The sequence below is a fragment of the Coregonus lavaretus genome (genome assembly GCF_964263955.1).
Source record: "Coregonus lavaretus genome assembly, contig: HAP1_SCAFFOLD_836, whole genome shotgun sequence".
Lineage (NCBI taxonomy): Eukaryota > Metazoa > Chordata > Actinopteri > Salmoniformes > Salmonidae > Coregonus > Coregonus lavaretus.
Genome location: NW_028161537.1, coordinates 97,680 through 120,086, shown reverse-complemented (window position 1 = coordinate 120,086; position 22,407 = coordinate 97,680). Strand labels below are relative to the sequence as shown.

At 42.4% G+C, this 22,407-nt stretch overlaps 1 protein-coding gene across 1 annotated transcript in view; it reads left to right on the top strand.

Moving 5' to 3' along the window:
- The first annotated feature begins 2,481 nt into the window (after positions 1-2,481).
- LOC311120442 (delta-sarcoglycan-like) overlaps positions 2,482-22,407 on the top strand; it is a 114,423-nt gene continuing 94,497 nt past the window's right edge. The window contains exons 1-2 of the mRNA XM_084195034.1: positions 2,482-2,757; positions 17,688-17,873. Of these exons, the coding sequence (XP_084051160.1) occupies positions 17,688-17,873 (186 nt within the window). The 5' untranslated portion in view covers positions 2,482-2,757. The remainder of the gene's footprint in view (positions 2,758-17,687; positions 17,874-22,407) is intronic.

Below are 22,407 nucleotides of genomic sequence, written 5' to 3'. Positions count from 1 at the left end.
ATGTTTTGACATTTTATGTTGATTTAATAGAGTAGCTCTATGATCAGACGATAATCGAATTCTTTCAATATTGTGATTTAAGTGCCCTTTAATACAATATTTGATGAATTGTGAAATCTTAATTATAATCATAATGGTGACACAAATAATCAGGGAATTACAGGCCTATATTTCTGTCATGAACGTTGAGAGACGGATCGGACCAAGGTGCAGCGTGAAAAGCGTACATGTTTATTAACTAAATAAACATTCAACAAAACAAGAAACAACGTAACGTGAAGTCCAAAGGGCTATACACATACCAGCCTAACAGGAACAAGATCCCACAATACACAGTAGGCTACCTAAGTATGATCCCCAATCAGAGACAATGAGCGACAGCTGCCTCTGATTGGGAATCATACTCGGCTAGACATAGAAATAGAAAACTAGAACATAAACATAGAATATCTAACATAGATTTCCACACCCTGACTCAACAAACTAGAGTTCTATAGGTCAGGCCGTGACAATTTCAGAAGTAGACCAGGCATTTGGAAGGGAAATAGCGAGATAGCAGTGAATGTTGTTGGTAGAAGAATGAAACCCGGTATTTATTCAAGATGACATCTGTGTCACAATCCATATTTACCAAGGCTGCCTGTGTTTGGACCAGCTCTAAATCCTGTTGCTGGAATCTCACTCTAATTGGTTGTTTTCAAACACATGTCAGAATAAAGAAAGAGCACTGGGAGGATCCACAGCCAATTCTAGCCTGGATATACACATAACAGGTTGGGGAAATGTCTCAGAGGTGAGATTCACACGACAACATAATAAAGCCAGGAGTAAGCAAAAGCTTTTCCCTCCTGAAACTCAGACATACTCTTGTTTTGGTGTTCTATCTCTTCTATCCCTGGGTCATTCCACCAATTCGGTGCCTTTTAAGAAGTGTAACTTAAAAAATATATATAAAAAAAATAGGATTTCACCTAATTTTTACATTCTGTGATAAAGAGCACATGTTCAACTTAATAAAAAACATGGTTTCCCAAATAAATAAAAAATAAATAAATGAATATAGTTAGTGCCTATTAAGTGCCAAATAAAGTAACCGGGTTGACTGTAACAGGGTTGACGATTTCTTCTTAAATCAGTCATGAATCTCCTTGTGACAGGCTTGTTGTGTGCAACAGGGAGGGGCAGCTGAATGCAAGCTTCACTATTTTTTTAATTACAACAATTCTAGCCTCTCTATCTACAGTATGGGTAACAGGGTTGACATGTTATGCTCGACCCGCTCAGTTTTCCACCACAAAACACCAGAAAATTGCCAAAAAGAGTACAACCAGCTCACTTGCTTTTTACTCTATGATTTGGCTATTAGATGTTCAATGTTCTTTTGAAATAAATATTATATTTAAAAAGGAATAGTTTCACCATATTAAAATGAGAGTTCAACTCACGTAACAGGGTTGACCTTAAAATGAGGGACTGACATAAATTAATCACTAATCACATGAAATCAATAATAATGATTTTGTGAAAGTACAAAATAACTAGGGCTTTACAATGATGGTGAAACTTGGAAACATTTAGGAATTAAGTGTGTTACAATCTTCCTAGAAGTGACACAGGGTTGATGGAGGGACATGTAAAAATGCTCAACTTCAGAACTTTAGCAAGTCTTTATTCATATAAAAAATCTGATTTATTGTATTATCCGTGTGGTCTATATTAAAGGGCACTTCATTTAATATAACAGGCTTTTAAAATGCAATATTTGTGCACAATTTCTTCTTAAAATATAAAAGGGACGCAAAAGGCAGTCTTTTCATGGAACACCCCCGTCTTCACAGCTTCCTCTTGGAACCTTTAAATCTTTCTTTAAACAGGAAAATGTACCTCCCCAGATGTATTCAAACAGCAGGCTACATCCTCATAAGCAAGTCGAAAAGTTGAGGAGTGTTGTCTCTCTTACTGCAGGCCTATTAGGGATTTCCCTTTATTGAAAAAAAAAAAATCAACCAAAGCAGCTGATGCTCCACATCGCCACCACCAACAACAACAACAACAACAACACCATGCATTCCCTAGTGTCCGTGGGCTGTCTTCACTGACCACTTAAAATGCTGGACGGGCTGTGCCTGTTAAACAATGATTACTATTATTCATCTGCTCTGACCACACTGTGGCTGGGAGGAGAAAAAAAGAAAGTGCTGTGTAGGAAAAGCTTTGTGGTTATTTCCTCCCTTGCTGGACAGACTGGAAGGCCACAGCATATTAAGTGGAGGAGGGGAATGTGTTTTCTCTTTTTCCAGTCCCTCTCACACACACACACACACACACACACACACAAACACACCGTCAGAAAGGCTCATCACAATCCAGGCAGCCTTGCCTCTTTAACTTCCCACATGTGTCTGGGCTTCTAAATCGTTCTGGCAACCATAAGGCTGTAACTCAGCCCTAGCAGCCTTAGTAGAGTGGTGTAGAATCTCCAGTCCCCGCGAGTAGCAGAGCAGAGTGGAGTAGAGTAGCCTCCAACGAGACGTCTGGGATAACGGAGTGTGCGTAGTGTCCAGGAAATATCTCAGGACTTCGGCAGGGACGTGTTATTGGAAAAGCTGACAAGGGGGCTGCCAGGAGTCTGTCATGCAGCTTTTTAAGAGGAGCTCAATCTCCTTTTATCTGCCTGACACACCCTGACTTAGTGAGAGATCCCTGAGAGAGAGACAGAGAGAGGGATAGGAGAGGGAGAGAAAGACAGGGGGAGAGGTAAGTTTTGTTTTCGCTCAGTTCCTGTCCTTTGTTTTAAGGGGACTTTTAAGTTTGCTACTCGTAACTGTTGACTGATGGGAGGGGGAGTAGGCGTGGAGAAGACTGTTCTTTATTTAGAACACTATTGCCATTGTTCGGAAGAAACTAAATAAAGTTTGCCCTTCTCTTTTGAAAATAGTCATTTTAGTTTAATCTCAGTAACTGTTTGTTTTTGCTTCATGTTTTTCCCAGCACTCACAAAAGTTTATTTTAGAACCATTGTTCACGGAGACCTCTGGATTGAGGCAGGAAATGTATGTGTTTCCAGGAACAGTTACGGAGGCGGAATGCCCAAACTTTTTCAGAAAAATGAATCAAAAAAAGATTTTCAAAGGTGTTGCTCTGTAACTCTCTCCTCACAGCCGCTAGCTATCGTACGTTGGGACTGACCGACCGACTTCACCATATCAGTCCTGTCGGCATCGCATTTCGTTACTTTGCCCCTATGGGATACATGTTCCTATAAATAAGTAACTTACTGTGGAAAGAGTTCAGGCAGCAGCCTTATGGTTGTGGGGGTCCACCGAGAAGAGTTACATACTTTACTACTTTAGTACTGACTCTAGTTTCAGCAGTGAAGGAGGGGGTTGTGACTACTGGTATGTCTATGTGTGTGGGCAGGGTTTGGGGGCGGGGGAGTCAGGGGTCTTTGGCAGAGACCCTTCCCAATATAGTGTTGTGAAAAACAGATGCTGTGTGTCCATGGGGACAGTCCTAAACCCTGATATAGTAGCGAGGATCCAAGCAGGTGTTGAGTGTTTATTCACGTTGTTGATATTTGCTGTGACCGCGTGAGTCATAGTCATAGGGGCGGGTGTCAGGAGTCGATGAGGAGGTGGGATATGTAGCTATTTCCTCAGGGAGGGAAAAACACAGCCAGGCAAGCAGTGACCTGAGATGATAGACATGGGGACAAATGTTGTGTTATTCATTCTGTATAAAGCTACAGAATAAAATCACCCATAGATCTCACGTGTACAGTACTGTATGTACATTCACACATGCACAGTATTGCCTTGGTATGCAATCTCAGCTGTGCATTGCAAACTCTATTGTGCATTGAACTGTGAATTCCTGCATTTATAGTGTGCAAACAAGCCAGATAGGTGTACTTTCCTCTGTATCACATGTGTATGTAAATCCTATGAGAATCAACAGCTCCTTTCCAGTCTGCCCCAGAGACAGAGCTTGCTGAAGATGTCAGAGTTTTTCTCACAAGGATCTGTGCCAAGGCTCAGTATGTAGCACAGACACACTTCAAAAGGAGAGCTTCTTCTCATCTGCTTAACATTTAGCTTGACTGTGTACTGATGTTTTCTCTGCCCACTGGAAATCAGAGAGAGAGAGAGAGTAGAGAGAGACAGAGATAGAGGAAAAAGTGAGAGAGAGAGTGAGAGGAAGAGAGGAGAGAGAGGAAAAAGTGAGAGGAAGAGAGAGAGAGAGGAAGAGGGTGAGAGAGAGGCAGAGATACAGTGGGGAGAAGAAGTATTTGATACACTTCCGATTTTGCAGGTTTTCCTACTTACAAAGCATGTAGAGGTCTGTAATTTTTTATCATAGGTACACTTCAACTGTGAGAGACGGAATCTAAAACAAAAATCCAGAAAATCACATTGTATGATTTTTAAGTAATTAATTTGCCTTTTATTTCATGACATAAGTATTTGATACATCAGAAAACCTGAACTTAATATTTGGTACAGAAACCTTTGTTTGCAATTACAGAGATCATACGTTTCCTGTAGGTCTTGACCAGGTTTGCACACACTGCAGCAGGGATTTTGGCCCACTCCTCCATACAGACCTTCTCCAGATGCTTCAGGTTTCGGGGCTGTCGCTGGGCAATACAGACTTTCAGCTCCCTCCAAAGATTTTCTATTGGGTTCAGGTCTGGAGACTGGATAGGCCACTCCAGGACCTTGAGATGCTTCTTACGGAGCCACTCCTTAGTTGCCCTGGCTGTGTGTTTCGGGTCGTTGTCATGCTGGAAGACCCAGCCACGACCCATCTTCAATGCTCTTACTGAGGGAAGGAGGTTGTTGGCCAAGATCTCGCGATACATGGCCCCATCCATCCTCCCCTCAATACGGTGCAGTCATCCTGTCCCCTTTGCAGAAAAGCATCCCCAAAGAATTATGTTTCCACCTCCATGCTTCACGGTTGGGATGGTGTTCTTGGGGTTGTACTCATCCTTCTTCTTCCTCCAAACACGGCGAGTGGAGTTTAGACCAAAAAGCTCTATTTTTGTCTCATCAGACCACATGACCTTCTCCCATTCCTCCTCTGGATCATCCAGATGGTCATTGGCAAACTTCAGACGGGCCTGGACATGCGCTGGCTTGAGCAGGGGGACCTTGCGTGCGCTGCCGGATTTTAATCCATGACGGCGTAGTGTGTTACTAATGGTTTTCTTTGAGACTGTGGTCCCAGCTCTCTTCAGGTCATTGACCAAGTCCTGCCGTGTAGTTCTGGGCTGATCCCTCACCTTCCTCATGATCATTGATGCCCCACGAGGTGAGATCTTGCATGGAGCCCCAGACCGAGGGTGATTGACCGTCACCTTGAACTTCTTCCATTTTCTAATAATTGCGCCAACAGTTGTTGCCTTCTCACCAAGCTGCTTGCCTATTGTCCTGTAGCCCATCCCAACCTTGTGCAGGTCTACAATTTTATCCCTGATGTCCTTACACAGCTCTCTGGTCTTGGCCATTGTGGAGAGGTTGGAGTCTGTTTGATTGAGTGTGTGGACAGGTGTCTTTTATACAGGTAATGAGTTCAAACAGGTGCAGTTAATACAGGTAATGAGTGGAGAACAGGAGGGCTTCTTAAAGAAAAACTAACAGGTCTGTGAGAGCCGGAATTCTTACTGGTTGGTAGGTGATCAAATACTTATGTCATGCAATAAAATGCAGATGAATTACTTAAAAATCATACAATGTGATTTTCTGGATTTTTGTTTTAGATTCCGTCTCTCACAGTTGAAGTGTACCTATTATAAAAATTACAGACCTCTACATGCTTTGTAAGTAGGAAAACCTGCAAAATCTGCAGTGTATCAAATACTTGTTCTCCCCACTGTATGTTGAGTGATAATGTGTGGAATAGTTACCACATGATGCCCAGTGCTTCCCAGTCGAGTTTGGCAAGATGCTGCAAAAGTACTTCCTGTGAAAACGGCTTTCCACAACTCTCTATATTAGTGTTGTTGATATTTATACGCCAGTGTCTTGAGAGACATTTAAAAACGGGCATATCGAGAGTTCTTGAACTTTTATTTTCCTTTTTGTTTAGTTCTGGCAGTTTGATGAGCAACATATGTCCTGGCTTGACATTGTGCAAGCAGCTCCTCCATGGTTGCATGGAGGGTTGTTTCTTGTCACTCTCCAGATCATTAGGCCTTCATTAGGGTGCACCAACTCACTATAAAATATAATTGGGGAGCAGCAGTCAAATCCAATGGTCCTGAAGAGTCACTAACCCCTTGGAATGGGCTCCAGCAAATGTAAAGGTTTTATGATGAAGGCATTAATTGAGTCATATTGATCACTTCCTTTAATATTAATTCCCTAACTACAACTAGTCCCCTCATGTCTTTTAAATAGGCGTCATCTCCCTGCACAGGCTCTATTTTATCTTTTGAAACAATCAATACACAGTTTTCCTGACTGCTGTGCTGTCTTTAAAGCAATGCAAAATACTTTTGAGTCTCATTCAGATCACTTGAGGTAGAGTACAGTCCTTTTCCTCATATAACACCAAAGCTTTCAGAGGTGTTTCTCTCTCTGGATACTAAGTAGAGTTGCATGTGTTGTCTAAGGCCCCTCTCAGTCCTTCTCCCTCCTGACAGTTCCTCCTGAGTACGGGGAAAACTCTGGCTTCTCTCTCTTTGTCTACTTTAGTCTGCAAAGTCCTGTTATTGAGCAGAATGACTGATTGGTACTAAAAGTAATGGTATCACTGTATAGAAACTGTCTCCAGTGCGGGATGGTACTGTGCCTACTAAAGAGCTATAGGTAAAGGATAAGGTAGAGGGAAGAATAATATATGTCATTTAGCAGACGCTTTTATCCAAAGCGACTTACAGTCATGCGTGCATACATTTTACGTATGGCTGGCCCTGGGAATCAAACCCTGGCGGTGCAAGCACTATCCTCTACCAACTGAGCCATACAAGACAGCCATGCCCTTCTCAAATAAGGGTATCATGTCCCACAAGACATTTGGCCTGTGAATATATTGCATTCTGCTATTTATATTACAATAATATATTGCATTCTGCAATTTTGCAAAGTGTAATAACAGTCTGTAATGTATACAAAGCATGACCTGCATGCAGACTGTAACATATTCTGTATATTCTTGAAATATGACAGCCGACCTGGGTTGAAGTATTTTTTTCACTATAGTATACTATGGTATAAATACTGTAGTGTTACTATATTGATATACTATAGTATTTACTGTAGTGTTTTTGCGGACTTTACAGTAGTAGTCACTGTAGTGTTTTTGCACAAAAACACTACAGTGAATAATGTATTATTTACTGTAGTGTTTTCGAGGACATAACTGTGGTATACTCTAGTAATTACTGTAGTGTTTTTGAGGACATTAATGTAGTATTTACTATAGTGTTTTTGTTTTATTATCTTTGACATAGAATTGGGAGCTTTTTCTTTGAGGAAATCTACTGGATAAATACTAAAAGAGCAAATTTACCATAACTTGTAGGTAGGTATGTACAGTGCATTTGGAAAGTATTCAGACTCCTTCCCTTTTTCAAAAACAAAATACGTTACAGCCTTATTCTAAAATTGATTATTTTTTCTTAAATTGTCATCAATCTACACACAATACCCCATGATCACAAAGCGAAAACAGGTATAAATATTCAGACCCTTTGCTATGAGACTCGAAATTGAACTCAGGTGCATTGTGTTTCCATTGATCATCCTTGAGATGTTTCTACAACTTGATTGGAGTCCACCTGTGGTCAATTAAATTGATTGGACATGATTTGGAAAGGCACACACCTGTCTATATAAGGTCCCACAGTTGACAGTGCATGTCAGAGCAAAAACCAATCCATGAGGTCGAAGAAATTGTCCGTAGAGCTCCGAGACAGGATTGTGTCGAGGCACAGACCTGGGGAAGGGTACACAAAACATTTCTGCAGCATTGAAGGTCCCCAAGAACACAGAGGCCTCCATCATTCTCAAATGGAAGAAGTTTGGAACCACCAACTGTTCCTAGAGCTTGCCTGGCCGCACGGCCAAACTGAGCAATCGGGGGAGAAGGGCCTTGGTCAGGGAGGTGACCAAGAACCCGATGGCCACTCTGACAGAGCTCCAGAGTTCCTCTGTGGAGATGGGAGAACCTTCCAGATGGACAACCATCTCTGCAGCACTCCACCAATCAGGCCTTCATCGTAGTGTGGCCAGACGGAAGCCACTCCTCAGTAAAAGGCACATGACAGCCCATATGGAGTTTGCCTAAAGGCACGTAAAGGACTCTCAGACCATGAGAAACAAGATTATCTTGTCTGATGAAACCAATATTGAAGTCTTTGGCCTGAATGCCAAGCGTCACTACGGTGAAGCATGGGGGTGACAGCATCATGCTGTGGGGATGTTTTTCAGCGGCAGGGACTGTGAGACTTGTCAGGATTGAGGGAAAGAGGAACGGAACAAAGTACAGAGAGATCCTTGTTGAAAACCTGCTCCAGAGCGCTCAGGATCTCAGACTGGGGCGAAGGTTCCCCTTCCAACAGGACAACGACCATAAGCACACAGCCAAGACAACGCAGGAGAGGCTTTGGGACAAGTCTCTGAATGTCCTTGAATGGCCCAGCCGGAGCCTGGACTTGAACCCGATCTAACATCTATTGAGAGACCAGAATATAGTTGTGCAGCGACGCTCCCCATCCAAACTGACAGAGCTTGAGAGGATCTACAGAGAAGAATGGGAAAAACTCCTCGAATACAGGTGTGCTAAGCTTGTAGCGTCATCCCCAAGAAGACTCAAAACTATGAAATAATACATATGGAATCATGTAGTAACCAAAAAAGTGTTAAACAAATCAAAATATATTTGATATTTGATATTCTTCAAAGTAGCCACCCTTTGCCTTGATGGCAACGTTGTACACTCGCATTCTCTCAACCAGTTAGTCACCTGGAATGCATTTCATTTAACAGGTGTGCCTTGTTAAAAGTAAATTTATTTCCTTGAGCCAATCAGTTGTGTTGTGACAAGATAGAGGTGCTATACAGAAGATAGCCCTATTTGGTAAAAGACCAAGTCCATATTTTGGCAAGAACAGCTCAAATAAGCAAAGGGAAACGACAGTCCATCGTCACTTTAAGACATGAAGGTCACAACTTTGAAAGTTTCTTTAAGTGCAGTCGCAAAAACCATCAAGTGCTATGATGAAACTGGCTCTCATGATGACCACCACAGGAAAGGAAGACCCAGAGTTACTTCTGCAGCAGAGGATAAGTTCATTAGAGTTATCTGCACCTCAGATTGCAGACCAAATAAATGTTTCACAGAGTTCAAATAACAGACACATCTCAACATCAACTGTTCAGAGGAGACTATGTGAATCAGGCCTTCATGGTCAAATTTCTGCAAAGAAACCACTACTAAAGGATACCAATAATAAGAAGAGAATTGCTTGGGCCAAGAAACACGAGCAATGGACATTAAACCAGTTGAAATCTGTACTTTCGTCTGATGAGTCCAAATTAGAGATTTTTGGTTCCAACCGCCGTGTCTTTGTGAGACGCAGAGTAGGTGAACGGATGATCTCCACATGTGCGGTTCCCACCATGAAGCATGGAGGAGGAGGTGTGATGGTGTGGGTGTGCTTTGCTGGTGACATTCTGTGATTCAATTCAAGGCACACTTAAGCAGCATGGCTACCACAGCATTCTGCAGCGATACGCCATCTCATCTGGTTTGGGCTTAGTGGGACTATCATTTGTTTTTCAACAGGACAATGACCCAAAACACACCTCCAGGCTGTGTAAGGGCTATTTGACCAATAAGGAGAGTGATGGAGTGCTGCATCAGATGACCTGGCCTCCCCAATCACCTGACCTCAACCCAATTGAGATGGTTTGGGATGAGTTGGACCACAGAGTGAAGGAAAAGCAGCCAACAAGTGCTCAGCATATGTGGGAACTCCTTCAAGACTGTTGGAAAAGCATTCCTCATGAAGCTGGTTGAGAGAATGCCAAGAGTGTAGAAGAAGTTTGAAGAATCTCAAATATAAATATATTTTGATTTGTTTAACACTTTTTTGGTTACTACATTATTCCATATGTGTTATTTCATCGTTTTGATGTCTTCGCTATTATTCTACAATGTAGAAAATAGTCAAAATAAAGAAAGACCCTTGAATGAGTAGGTGTGTCCAAACTTTTGACCGGTTACTGTATGTAAATGTGATTTTTCCGGGGTTTAAAAAAAAATACATTTATCAGCATTTCTAAAAACCAGTTTTTTCTTTGTCATTATGGGGTATTGTGTGTACAGTCGTGGTCAAAGGTTTTGAGAATGACACAAATACTAATTTTCACAAAGTCTGCTAACTCAGTTTTGATGATGGCAATTTGCATATACTCCAGAATGTCATGAAGAGTGATCAGATGAATTGCAATTAATTGCAAAGTCCCTCTTTGCCATGAAAATGAACTTAATCCCAAAAAAACATTTCCACTGCATTTCAGCCCTGCCACAAAAGGACCAGATGCCATCATGTCAGTGATTCTCTCGTTAACACAGGTGAGAGTTTTGATGAGGACAAGGCTGGAGATAACTCTGTCATGCTGATTGAGTTAGAATAACAGACTGGAAGCTTTAAAAGGAGGGTGGTGATTGAAATCATTGTTCTTCTTCTGTTAACCATGGTCACCTGCAAGGAAACACGTGCCGTCATCATTGATTTGCACAAAAAAGGGCTTCACAGGCAAGGATATTGCTGCTAGTAAGATTGCACCTAAATCAACCATTTATCGGATCATCAAGAACTTCAAGGAGAGAGGTTCAATTGTTGTGAAGAAGGTGTCAGGGCGCCCAAGAAAGTCCAGCAAGCGCCAGGACCATCTCCTAAAGTTCATTCAGCTGCGGGATCGGGGCACCACCAGTGCAGAGCTTGATCAGGAATGGCAGCAGGCAGGTGTGAGTGCATCTGCACGCACAGTGAGGTGAAGACTTTTGGAGGATGGCCTGGTGTCAAGAAGGGCAGCAAAGAAGCCACTTCTCTCCAGGAAAAACATCAGGTACAGGGATTGGACTGCTGAGGACTGGGGTAAAGTCATTTTCTCTGATAAATCCCCTTTCCGATTGTTTGGGGCATCCGGAAAACACTTTGTCCGGAGAAGACAAGGTGAGCACTACCATCAGTCCTGTGTCATGCCAACAGTAAAGCATCCTGAGACCATTCATGTGTGGGTTTGCTTCTCAGCCAAGGGAGTGGGCTCACTCACAATTTTGCCTAAGAACACAGCCATAATTAAAGAATGGTACCAACACATGCTCTGAGAGCAACTTCTCCCAACCATCCAAGAACAGTTTGGTGACGACCAAGGCCTTTTCCAGCATGATGGAGCACCTTGCCATAAGGCAAAAGTGATAACTAAGTGTCTCGGGGAACAAAACATCGAAATTTTTGGTCCATGGCCAGGAAACTCCCCAGACCTTAATCCCATTGAGAACTTGTGGTCGATCCTCAAGAGGCGGGTGGACAAACAAAAACCCACAAATTCTGACAAACTCCAAACATTGATTATGCAAGAATGGGCTGCCATCAGTCAGGATGTGGCCCAGAAGTTAATTAACAGCATGCCAGGGCGGTTTGCATAGGTCTTGAAAAAGAAGGGTCAACACTGAAAATATTGACTCTTTGCATAAACTTAATGTAATTGTCAATAAAAGCCTTTGACACTTATGGAATGCTTGTAATTATACTTCAGTATACCATAGTAACATCTGACAAAAATATCTCATAACACTGAAGCAGCGAACTTTGTGAAGACCAATACCTGTGTCATTCTCAAAACGTAGAAACTGTAGATTGATGAGGAAAAATGACAATTCAATCCATTTTAGAAAAAGGTTGTAACGTAACAAAATGTGGAAAAAGTCAAGGGGTCTGAATACTTTCTGAATGCACAGTAGGTAAGTATGTAAGACTGGAGTCTGAATGGATAGTTCAGAGCTTCTGCTCTTTCTGTAACCTGTAGGGAACACAGTATATGGTCTATACTTGGCATGTAAGTTTCTCACTCCTGGGTGGCAAAATTGTGATATTAGAGATGGGAATGGGTGGAAAGCAGTATATGCAAATTAAATACTGTAGTATTTCTATAGTTTAAAAAACTGTAGTGTTTTAGCGGACACTGTAGTGTTTTTGTGGACATTACTGTCGTATTTACTACGTTTCTTTTTTTGTGGATGATACTGTAGTATGTACTGTAGTATTCTCAACAAGCTCTCAGTCTCACTGTAGAATAAGATGTTCATCCACGTTCTCCAAACATCACATTTTGTAGTTGCTCCAAAATGTCAAATTTCGCAGTGTTTTTGTTGCTCCTGCTGCTCTGTATTGTTCTATTTCTTAAGTTTAGGCACTCATTCCGAATGGTTGAGGTAAGGGTTAAGGTTTAGGATAGGTTTAAAACATTAAGTTTAGGCACTCATTCCAAATGGTTGAGGTAAGGGTTAAGGTTTGGGATAGGGTAAAAAAAAAACTGTGTCCACAACTGGGATCGAACACACAACCTTCCCCATCCACAATGCCCTAGCAAAACCCAAGCATACTTGATGTTAATAGCGCTAACTGTTGCCCCTAGTGGCCAGTTTTGAAGGCATTTCCAGACATCCTCGGGATAGACATCCAATTTCAACTTCAATCTTGAACGACCTGGCTGAGTATTCTACAGAAAACTATAAAATTATATACTCCACATGATCGAGGGCTATGTGTCCTGTACACCCTCCAGTAGTGTGAGAGAGAGAGAGAGAGAGAGAGAGAGAGAGAGAGAGAGAGAGAGAGAGAGAGAGAGAGAGAGAGAGACCAGGTATTTCATATTCTCTGGCTCCATGCTAACAATTTAATGTAAGAGATGGGCATGAAACAACAGTGGGTGTCCATAGATAGTTGATGGTAGTTTTTTCTATATTTTTCATAACATTTTCATTTCATGTGCTGTATTTGCATGGCATGTACTGTGTACCATTTTGATTATAAGCCCACATTTTGCTGAAATGTCAGTACACCATCTCCTGCTAGGCAACATGTGTGAATGTCACAGTATTAATGAGCAACAGACTCATTTCAATACAGCTTTCCACATCATAGCCCTACTCCAGAGACCTCTTCTTGGATGCAGTTGTTGTACACTTCACATCACAGTGGTTGTGACCTATTATTCAAAAAACTGCGAGAGAGAGAAGAGATTCCAGCGCAGAGAAACGCAATTTGCCATCACTGTCTTTTCCCAAGGGAGGGAGGCGATAGGAGGCGAGGGGTGTAGTGCGCTTGACTCCCTCTGATCTGTCACCACATTATAAGCTGATCTGTGGGAGGGTTTCTCTGCTCCATCTCTCTCTCTCTCTCTCTCTCTCTCTCTCTCTCTCTCTCTCTCGCTCTCTCGCGCTCTCTCTCTGCCCATGTCTTAATCACAACGGGGCGCTGCTCCTCTCAACCCCTAGCCCATGTAATTCCTCCCAAAAGTAGTGTCAGTTTGAATCAGATTGAAATAGTTTGGCTGAGACCTACTCTGCTCTGCTTGTGGTCGCTCAGATATGCAGCGAGACCTCAATCAAATAATATTATGGCAATTGTAGGGCTTGTTAACTTTGGTGACTTAAAATCAATACATGAAGAGAAGTACATTTGGCCTGTACTGCAACAGTACTGATGTTTCTTCACAACCTGGTCTCAGAGCATTTTGTAGGATTCTGTACATAAATCCGTGATACCCATTTAGTATGAGATGTTATGTTTCGTATGGTATGTATTCATTTGTGGATGTCCATCACCATTTCGTATGATATGTTAAGAATTACAATTATATGTTACAAATTTGCAAAACGTACAATAGGTTACGAATTCTAGCTAGGTGGCTAACGTGAGCTAGCTCGCTAATGTTAACTAGGCTAGGGGTTAGGGATAGGGTTAAGGTTAGGGTTAAGTTTAGGAGTTAGGTTACGGGGTTAAGGTTAGGGGAAGGGTTAGCTAAAAGGGTTAGGGTTAGGTGAAGGGTTAGCTAAAATAGTTAAGGTTAGAGTTAGGGGAAGGGTTAGTTAACATGTTAAGTCGTAGCAAAGTAGCTAAAAAGTAGTAAGTAGTTGAAAAGTTGTTAATTAGCTAAAATGCTAAAGTTGTCCATGATGAGATTCAAACTCTTAACCTTTGGATTGCTAGATGTTTGTGTTATTACGCCCGCCCAACCACCCTCCTTTCGTTTTGGCCTTAAGTAACCATCTGTCTTATCTAACCATACCAAATGTAAGATATCATACATGTCGTACAGAATAATACAAAATGCTCTGAGACCAGGTTGTTCTTCCTTCTTAAATCAAGTTGAACTTGAGTCTTTGAATCCACTGGTATGTCACCCTCTGTTCTTGAACATGAATACAGAATTTTAGATGAGGTTTGAACTTCAGAGCGAGTGACTTCAGTACATGGGCCCTGAGATAATCAGAACACCATTAGACAATGATATTCAGAGATCTTATCTTATCTAATTATGTTGGAGGGCATTCTAAGCCAAATAAAGCCAGGGAGGGACACACTCACACACCTTCCCAAGTTTCCTTAATCAGGTTTGTAAGCTTTTTGATAAGCAAGGAGTGGCCATTTTGAAAAGTTGGCTCTCCTACTGTATTTGCAAGAGATGAAGAACACAGAGCATGTTGAGCTCTTAAAGTATTCATTGTGCCCTGCAGACAGCAGTGGTTAATGATAGGCTTCATTCACGCCTTCAATTCATTCTGTTGATTGTGTAGCTGGAGCTGGAGCTCAGTTACTTATGACTCATTGAGAGAACACATTGTTAGATTTGGAGCAGACTCAACGCTCCTTAAAGTTGTTGACTGTGATCCTATGACCAGGCAAGGAGGGCATTAATCAGAGAGGCAACAAAGAGACCAAAGATAACACTGAAGGAGCTGCAAAGCTCCACAGCGGAGATTGGAGTATCCACTTTAAGCCGTATACTCCACAGAGCTTGGCTTTACGGAGAGTGGCCAGAAAAAAGCCATTGCTTAAAGACAAAAATAAGCAAACACGTTTGGTGTTCGCCAAAAGGCATGTGGGAGACTCCCCAAACATATGGAAGAAGGTACTCTGGTCAGATGAGACTAAAATTGACCTTTTTGGCCATCAAGGAAAATGTCAGGCACAAACCCAACACCTCTCATCACCCCGAGAACACCATCCCCACAGTGAAGCATGGTGGTGGCAGCATCATGCTGTGGGGATGTTTTTCATTGGCAAGGACTGGGAAACTGTTCAGAATTGAAGGAATGATGGATGGCGCTAAATACAGCGAAATTCTTGAGGGAAACCTGTTTAAGTCTTCCAGAGATTTGAGACTGGGACGGAGGTTCACCTTCCAGCAGGACGATGACCCTAAGCACACTGCTAAAGCAACACTTGAGTGGTTTAAGGGGCAACATTTAAAAGTCTTGGAATGGCCAAGTCAAAGCCCAGACCTCAATCCAATTGAGAATCTGTGGTATGATTTAAAGATTGCTGTATACCAGCGGAACCCATCCAACTTGAAGGAGCTGGAGCAGTTTTGCCTTGAAGAATGGGCAAAAATCCCAGTGGCTAGATGTGCCAAGCTTATAGAGACATAGCCCAAGAGACTTGCAGCTGTAATTGCTGCAAAAGGTGGCTCTACAAAGTATTGACTTTGGGGGGGTGAAAAGTTATGCACACTCAAGTTTTCTGTTTCTGTCTTATTTCTTGTTTGTTTCACACAAAAAAATTTTTTGCATCTTCAAATTGGTAGGCATGTTGTGTAAATCAAATGATACAAACCTCCAAAAAATCCATTTTCATTCCAGGTTGTAAGGCAAAAAATAGGAAAAATGCCAAGTTGGGTAAATACTTTCGCAAGCCACTGTAGCTACTTTATGTAAAGTGGAACAGTGTTTCCGTGGAATAAGACAATAAGGCAAAGGAGAGAATATGGCGTAGATAGCTGTTAGAAATCGTGTGTGGTGAAAATGAAGATTAGGACTGCTTGTGAATGCCAAAATGTTAATTAGTTAAAAGGGGCATATGGCATAATATTTTCTTCCCAGAATTGTGTATATACAATACACTCCCCCTTAAATTTGGACAGAATCGGGAACTGGGGAATAAGTTGACAGATTCTGGTACCTGATCCACATGTTGTTTATAAAAGAGCGTAGTGGAGAGATGCCCAGTGATTTGGCAAGAGAGAAGTACCAACAACATTAAGCAATGCTTGGATTGCCTCTAATTGGAAATATACTTTGTTTTGTGCCACTCTGCTTTTTTTAGGCATTAACTAACAGAACAGAGTCCCCCCGTTGGACAGTACCTAGATAGTCTGAGGAAGCTCTCAAAGGGCAGTGTTCTGGTGGGCCTCCAAATGTCCATGTATTTTTCCTGGAACATCAGTTTTTCCTTCTGTCCACCAGTCCCTTTATGGGTGTAAAATACCATGAATTAATCTGTAAGCTGCCTCAATTTTTCCGATCATACTGTATGTGGGAGTTCTTCCCATCTGGAATGCATGGTGAGAGATGTCGCTGTTGACTGTTTATATGAGTTGACTCTGTGCAAACTCAGTGTGTAATATGACATGAGGTTTATGTGGCTGATGTACAGTAAGATGACACTCCAGGGGCTCACACAAAGATATTATTTACCAATGGCCTCCAACAGGTTTATGGTTAATACTGCAACAGTGATGTTTTACGGTAATGCTACTGTGTGTAGATACTGTCTCTCACTGTCTATTTGTTTCTGTACTGTACAGTGTGTACACACCACCTCGGGATGCTGACAGCTGTATCCACATTCATTTTTGTTATATCACCAGCCCACCTGGTGAGAGTCACTGAAAGGGACACTCTACCTCCTAGTGTAGGTTGTGTGTTGCTCTTGTGTAGTGCACTGGTGGTCCCCAGCCCTAGTTCTAGAGAGCAACAGTGTCTGCAAGCCTTGGTCCGAGCCAGTACTAACACCCTTATTCAATTAATCGAGCTCTTAGTCTGTGTTTGTACAGTTCTGCTCTAAACTCAAAGTTTACTTTGGAAAATGTAAGATTAGATGCTAATCTGGAGATGTGCAATAAGTGGTAAACAAAACTTAATCGAATGTAATTGAGTATTTGGTCCTGTTTGAAATGCAACAGTACAATCAGATTTCTTTGCTGACTGGCTTTAGAGTTTTCACAGGCGCTGTCTCGTGTCATTTGTTTCAGTTAGCGGTGAATGTGTGTGGTTGTCAAATGTGATTGGCTTTGGTGGCGGAGCCAGCCACTCCAAGCTCTGTAGACAATAAATTGTATTTTGTACAGAGTTATAAGGCTATTATTATGGTGCTTGAAGTGAACAATGTCTTCTCCCACTTTACAGGCGGACAATTAGAATCAACATTAATGGACACTATCAGCACATCAATGATGCAGAGAAGGAGTAATGGAGATATAGAAAGCTTATGGGACAATGAATCAGTTTGATTCCTAACTAAACTGTATTTTATTGTGCTCAAACTCAATGGCTGACTATGGCTTCAACAGTAGGGCCAGAATATATGGTTTTGGGAGTGTGATGGTTTCAGAATGCATCTGCTTTACTTTCAGGAAGTCACTTATCCTCTTCTTCTTCTCTTGCAGATGACCCAAGAACAGTGTACTCATAGGAACAATGTCCAGAGCTCAGAGAAACCACATGTGTACAAAGTGGGGATTTACGGCTGGCGGAAACGTTGCCTTTACTTCTTCGTGCTCCTGTTAATGATCCTGATCCTGGTCAACCTTGCTTTAACCATCTGGATACTAAAGGTCATGAACTTCACCATTGTAAGTCCTCCTCCCTACCTGCTTGTGTCTTTTTTTTTTTTTTTTTTTTTTTTATGACTGTGCTCTTGGGGCATTGATTATTGTATTTGATTAGAAGTGTGCTGGAATAATAGGGTTTTTCTCCATGTGGGGCTATAATGACAGGCCGGTAATTACAAGCTGTGGCATTTTAGTCAGGCGCCTTCATTTTCCCTCACAGTGGTCGATCTGCTACGGTGTTAGTCCACGTAGCTAACTCCAAGCTAGCGGTCTCTCTCCTCCCCTTCTCTCGCCTTCTCTTTCTCCCTTCCTTCCATCCTTGCATGTTGTTAGTTTCTGAGTGCCCCACTGTTCTTTTCTTCTCTACCTGAGATAGTTCAATTGAGGGCATGTTTAGTATTCAAGTGCAACCGCCTCAAGGTGCCCGCCTGGAACCAATGACGCTGTCACTTCCTGCACAGTAGAGAGGTGACATCAGCACAGGATAGGGGTGGCATCAGCAAAGGAGAGTGGTGACACCAGGGCCATACACTACATTAGATGACACATGTGTACCATTCACCTCAATGCCATGTCATACAGTACTTAGCACTAGACTGTAGAGTTTGACATACATTTCCACTGTGTTTCTCTGAATATCTGGAGTGTTAGTCTGGAGCTCAAGCCCTGTGAGCCATGTCGTCTGAGGCTGCTTTTTGCTAGGTAATCCTCAACGGTGAGTCAGATATTTATAGCGCTGTATGCCTCCCCTCCTTGTCTAAAACCATGAATAAACCATGAGGACAGGTTGATGTTTCACAGTGGAGTTTAATATGATAAATAAATAAATCACAAAGCGGTTTATTCAGAAGTTGCACTTCGAGGTCCATCAGTGTGGCTACTCAAAGCAATTGGGATGTCTTGTGTGTCCGACTGCATATGTTCTAGACGCTGAGTGGCTATATTAAGGGTCCTAACCTTTATCAAAATAGATGCAAGTGGGATGTGATATCATGGCGAAAGTGATCCAGCTAAGTTCCTGCATAAAACTTTGATTTTACCATCATCAAATATCTATCTACATTTTGGCCCAAGCTACATTAGTTCTACAGCCTATGAAACAGTCCACAGTCCACTGCAAGGTGTTGCTGTCTCATGTTCCTTAGATGGCCTCAAGGACATAGACTGTATGGAGCGTGATTGAGGACAGGCCTGGAGATCCATGGATGCAGAAGAGCAGGTGTCTGATTGTCAGATTTATGTTGTATTTAATTGCTCCGAAGCCCCACAGTACTGGATGACATGTCAAGGAAGGGTTACAGTGAGACTGTGAAAATGAATGTGGAGAGGAGGTGGTGGTTGAAGGGACACACACACACACAGACATGGGAGAATGGTCACACACACACACTCACATACACAGGCCTGCTGGGCAGATTCACAATTAACTCTTGGGGAGGAAACAATAAGTGTCAGTTCAGAGACTGGAGTTGGTTGTGTTTAAATTACAGAGTTGGTGAGGTCTCTGCTCCCCTTCAGGCTGTCTTTTTACGAGTGTTTAGAAATCGCAATTCTGTGTCTTAAAAGGACAGTAAAGGAAGTAGCTAGCTGTAGGAGTCAGAGTCCAGTGACAGAGCAGGCTTGATGCCAGACCAAACAGATTCAAACATTAGGCCATGTCTCATCAGACTCCCACTCTCCCTCTGAGACCGAGTGCTTGTCTGCCAGCATTTAGAACTCCTCGTAGTGTTAAATGGGGATGTTCAAATGCAAGTGAAACTCTGGTCTAGATTAAGATAGATTAAGGTATACTGTGCACTCCTTGCCATTGCAGCACAGAATGACAAAGTTAATGGGATAAACATAGATATATTGGCAGTAGTCCTATCTGGGTCCCCCCCTTAAATTCATCACATTGTACTGTTCTGGAGTGGACTCATAAGGTGAACTTCACTAACATCAGGTGTCAGCAGTAATGGTAATTAGCAACACTGTCCTTATTCCAGGTCTGCCTGTAAAACTCACTCATACTGTTAAACCCTCCTCATTAAGAGCAGGAAGAGAGATAAGTGGGGCATACAGATTCAGACTGTATGCCCGGAGTCTAACCTTCATGCATTGGTGCGTGTCAGAGACAGACGAGACACGCAGGGTTACAGGAACCTTGTCTTCTCCCCAACCACCTCTGCTTGCTGCTGCTGCATTTTTAAACCCTGGGCAGAAAGGTTACCCAGCATTTTGACCTGAGAGTCAGAGGTAGTCCTCCTATTCAAACACAAGCCTGGCTGCTCTGGGCTCCATGCCAGGCCACCCTGCTCTGCTGGCCCTGACTGGGAGAGTCTGCTCTCTAATGGGGTGAGAGGGGAGCATGGGGAGGCCTCCCTGGAGCAGCTGCTCCAACCACACCTCCCAGCCATAGCCCTCTTTCTGGGCTGTGGATCACCACTCTGGGGAGACTGATCTAGGGCCCATGCAGGATGGAGCAGCAACAGCCCTGGTTCACGCTCCACAGGGTCAAGAGTTTTTCTTGTCTGGCCAGATACACATAATTCTCATCCCCAGTCCATTTTGCCATGCCCATGCCTTTGTGCCACCACCTCAACACCCGTTTGATTAGCACAGCACTCTGATGAAGGATAGAGGACATGGACAGAAAGCCTGGCACATTCACGATTCACCAGTATCACCATTGTGATGACCTCATTTTTCAGAAGTTAACTTTTCCTTTAATCCCCAGTACTTGATACCAGCCGTTACCGAGTCATCGCCCATCGCTGTGTTTTCATTGGTGCTGCTGGTCCTCTCAGTCCTGGACTGAGCTAAGCGGGGTCTGTCATATAAAGGGACTGTGGAGCTTGTTTTTCTGTTTGTTTATAGCAGGTGGTGAGGGGCCACGGATGCAGCGATAGTTTTCTGCCAGACTGAAAATTGTGTAACTTTCTATTAACCTCCGAGAGAGGCTGTTTAATATGTCAGTGTGGCAAAAAAAATGTGTATCCCTCGTCTCGCTCCACTCTCCACAGTCGTTCTCTCTGCTCTGTACTATCTACTCTCTCACTCTCTTTCGCTCTCCTTATATCTCCATCTCTTTCTATCTCACATTCTCTCTGATACATTTTCTCTCATCATGGTACAGCACTGCAGTTTGTGTCTAAGCAGCAAGTCAGAGTTCTACAACTCGTCTTGTGTTGCTTTCAATGGCATCAGCAGAAATGTCTATGCAGTCCACTGTATAGTGTTGTTTGTAATATATGTGGAATTACATATACAACAAGCTGGAAGGCCACGTTTGTCATCATGTTGATTTACCTGACAAATACACAGACATTATTATTTTGTCCTCTGGTTCTCATAATCAAAAGCAACTACAGCATGACAGACCTGGCAACATTTGTCTCCACAATAAGATCCTACACATAGGTGGTGCATGAATTGAGTTACCCCTCAATGCAAAGCGCTTGGAGACTTAGGAAATGAAAAGTGCTGAGTAAATGCAACCCATTCATCCATTCAACAAATTTTTCTGCTAAATTATTTCTGTCAATTCTTTGTCCTCAATATTTGAGGTTCATCAGCCACCACGCTAAATTCAACAAACAATATTGTTTTGTCTCTTCGTTTTGTTTATTTGTACACATAATACATTATTTTTACATTTCATAAAGAAATGTCTCACATGACTTTACTGTCTGAATGTTGCAATCATAGTGCATCTATGTACAGCCGATGGTGATAGACACATTTATTTTTATTTATTTTTTATTTAACCTATATTTAACCAGGTAAGCCAGTTGAGAACAATTTCTCATTTTCAACTGCGACCTGGACAAGATAAGGCAAATCAGTGCAATAAAAACAACAACAACACAGAATTACATATGGGATAAACAAAACGTACAGTCAATAACACAACATAAAAATCTATATACAGTGTGTGCAAATGTAGTAAGTTATGGAGGTAAGGCAAAAAATAGGCCATAGTGCAAAATAATTACAATTTAGTATTAACACTGGAGTGATAGATGTGCAGAAGATGATGTGCAAATAGAGATACTGGGGTGCAAATGAGCAAAATAAATAACAATATGGGGATGAGGTAGTTGGGTGGGCTAATTACAGATGGGCTGTGTACAGGTGCAGTGATCGGTAAGCTGCTCTGACAACTGATGCTTAAAGTTAGTGAGGGAGATAACAGTCTCCAGCTTCAGAGATTTTTGCAGTTCGTTCCAGTCATTGGCAGCAGAGAACTGGAAGGAATGGCGGCCAAAGGAGGTGTTGGCTTTGGGGATGACCAGTGAGATATACCTGCTGGAGCGCATACTAAGGGTGGGTGTTGCTATGGTGACCAATGAGCTAAGATAAGGCGGGGAATTGCCTAGCAGTGATTTATAGTTGACCTGGAGCCAGTGGGTTTGGCGACGAATATGTAGTGAGGTCCAGCCAACGAGAGCGTACAGGTCACAATGGTGGGTAGTATATGGGGCTTTGGTAACAAAACAGATGGCACTGTGATAGACTACATCCAATTTGCTGAGTAGAGTGTTGGAGGCTATTTTGTAAATGACATCGCCAAAGT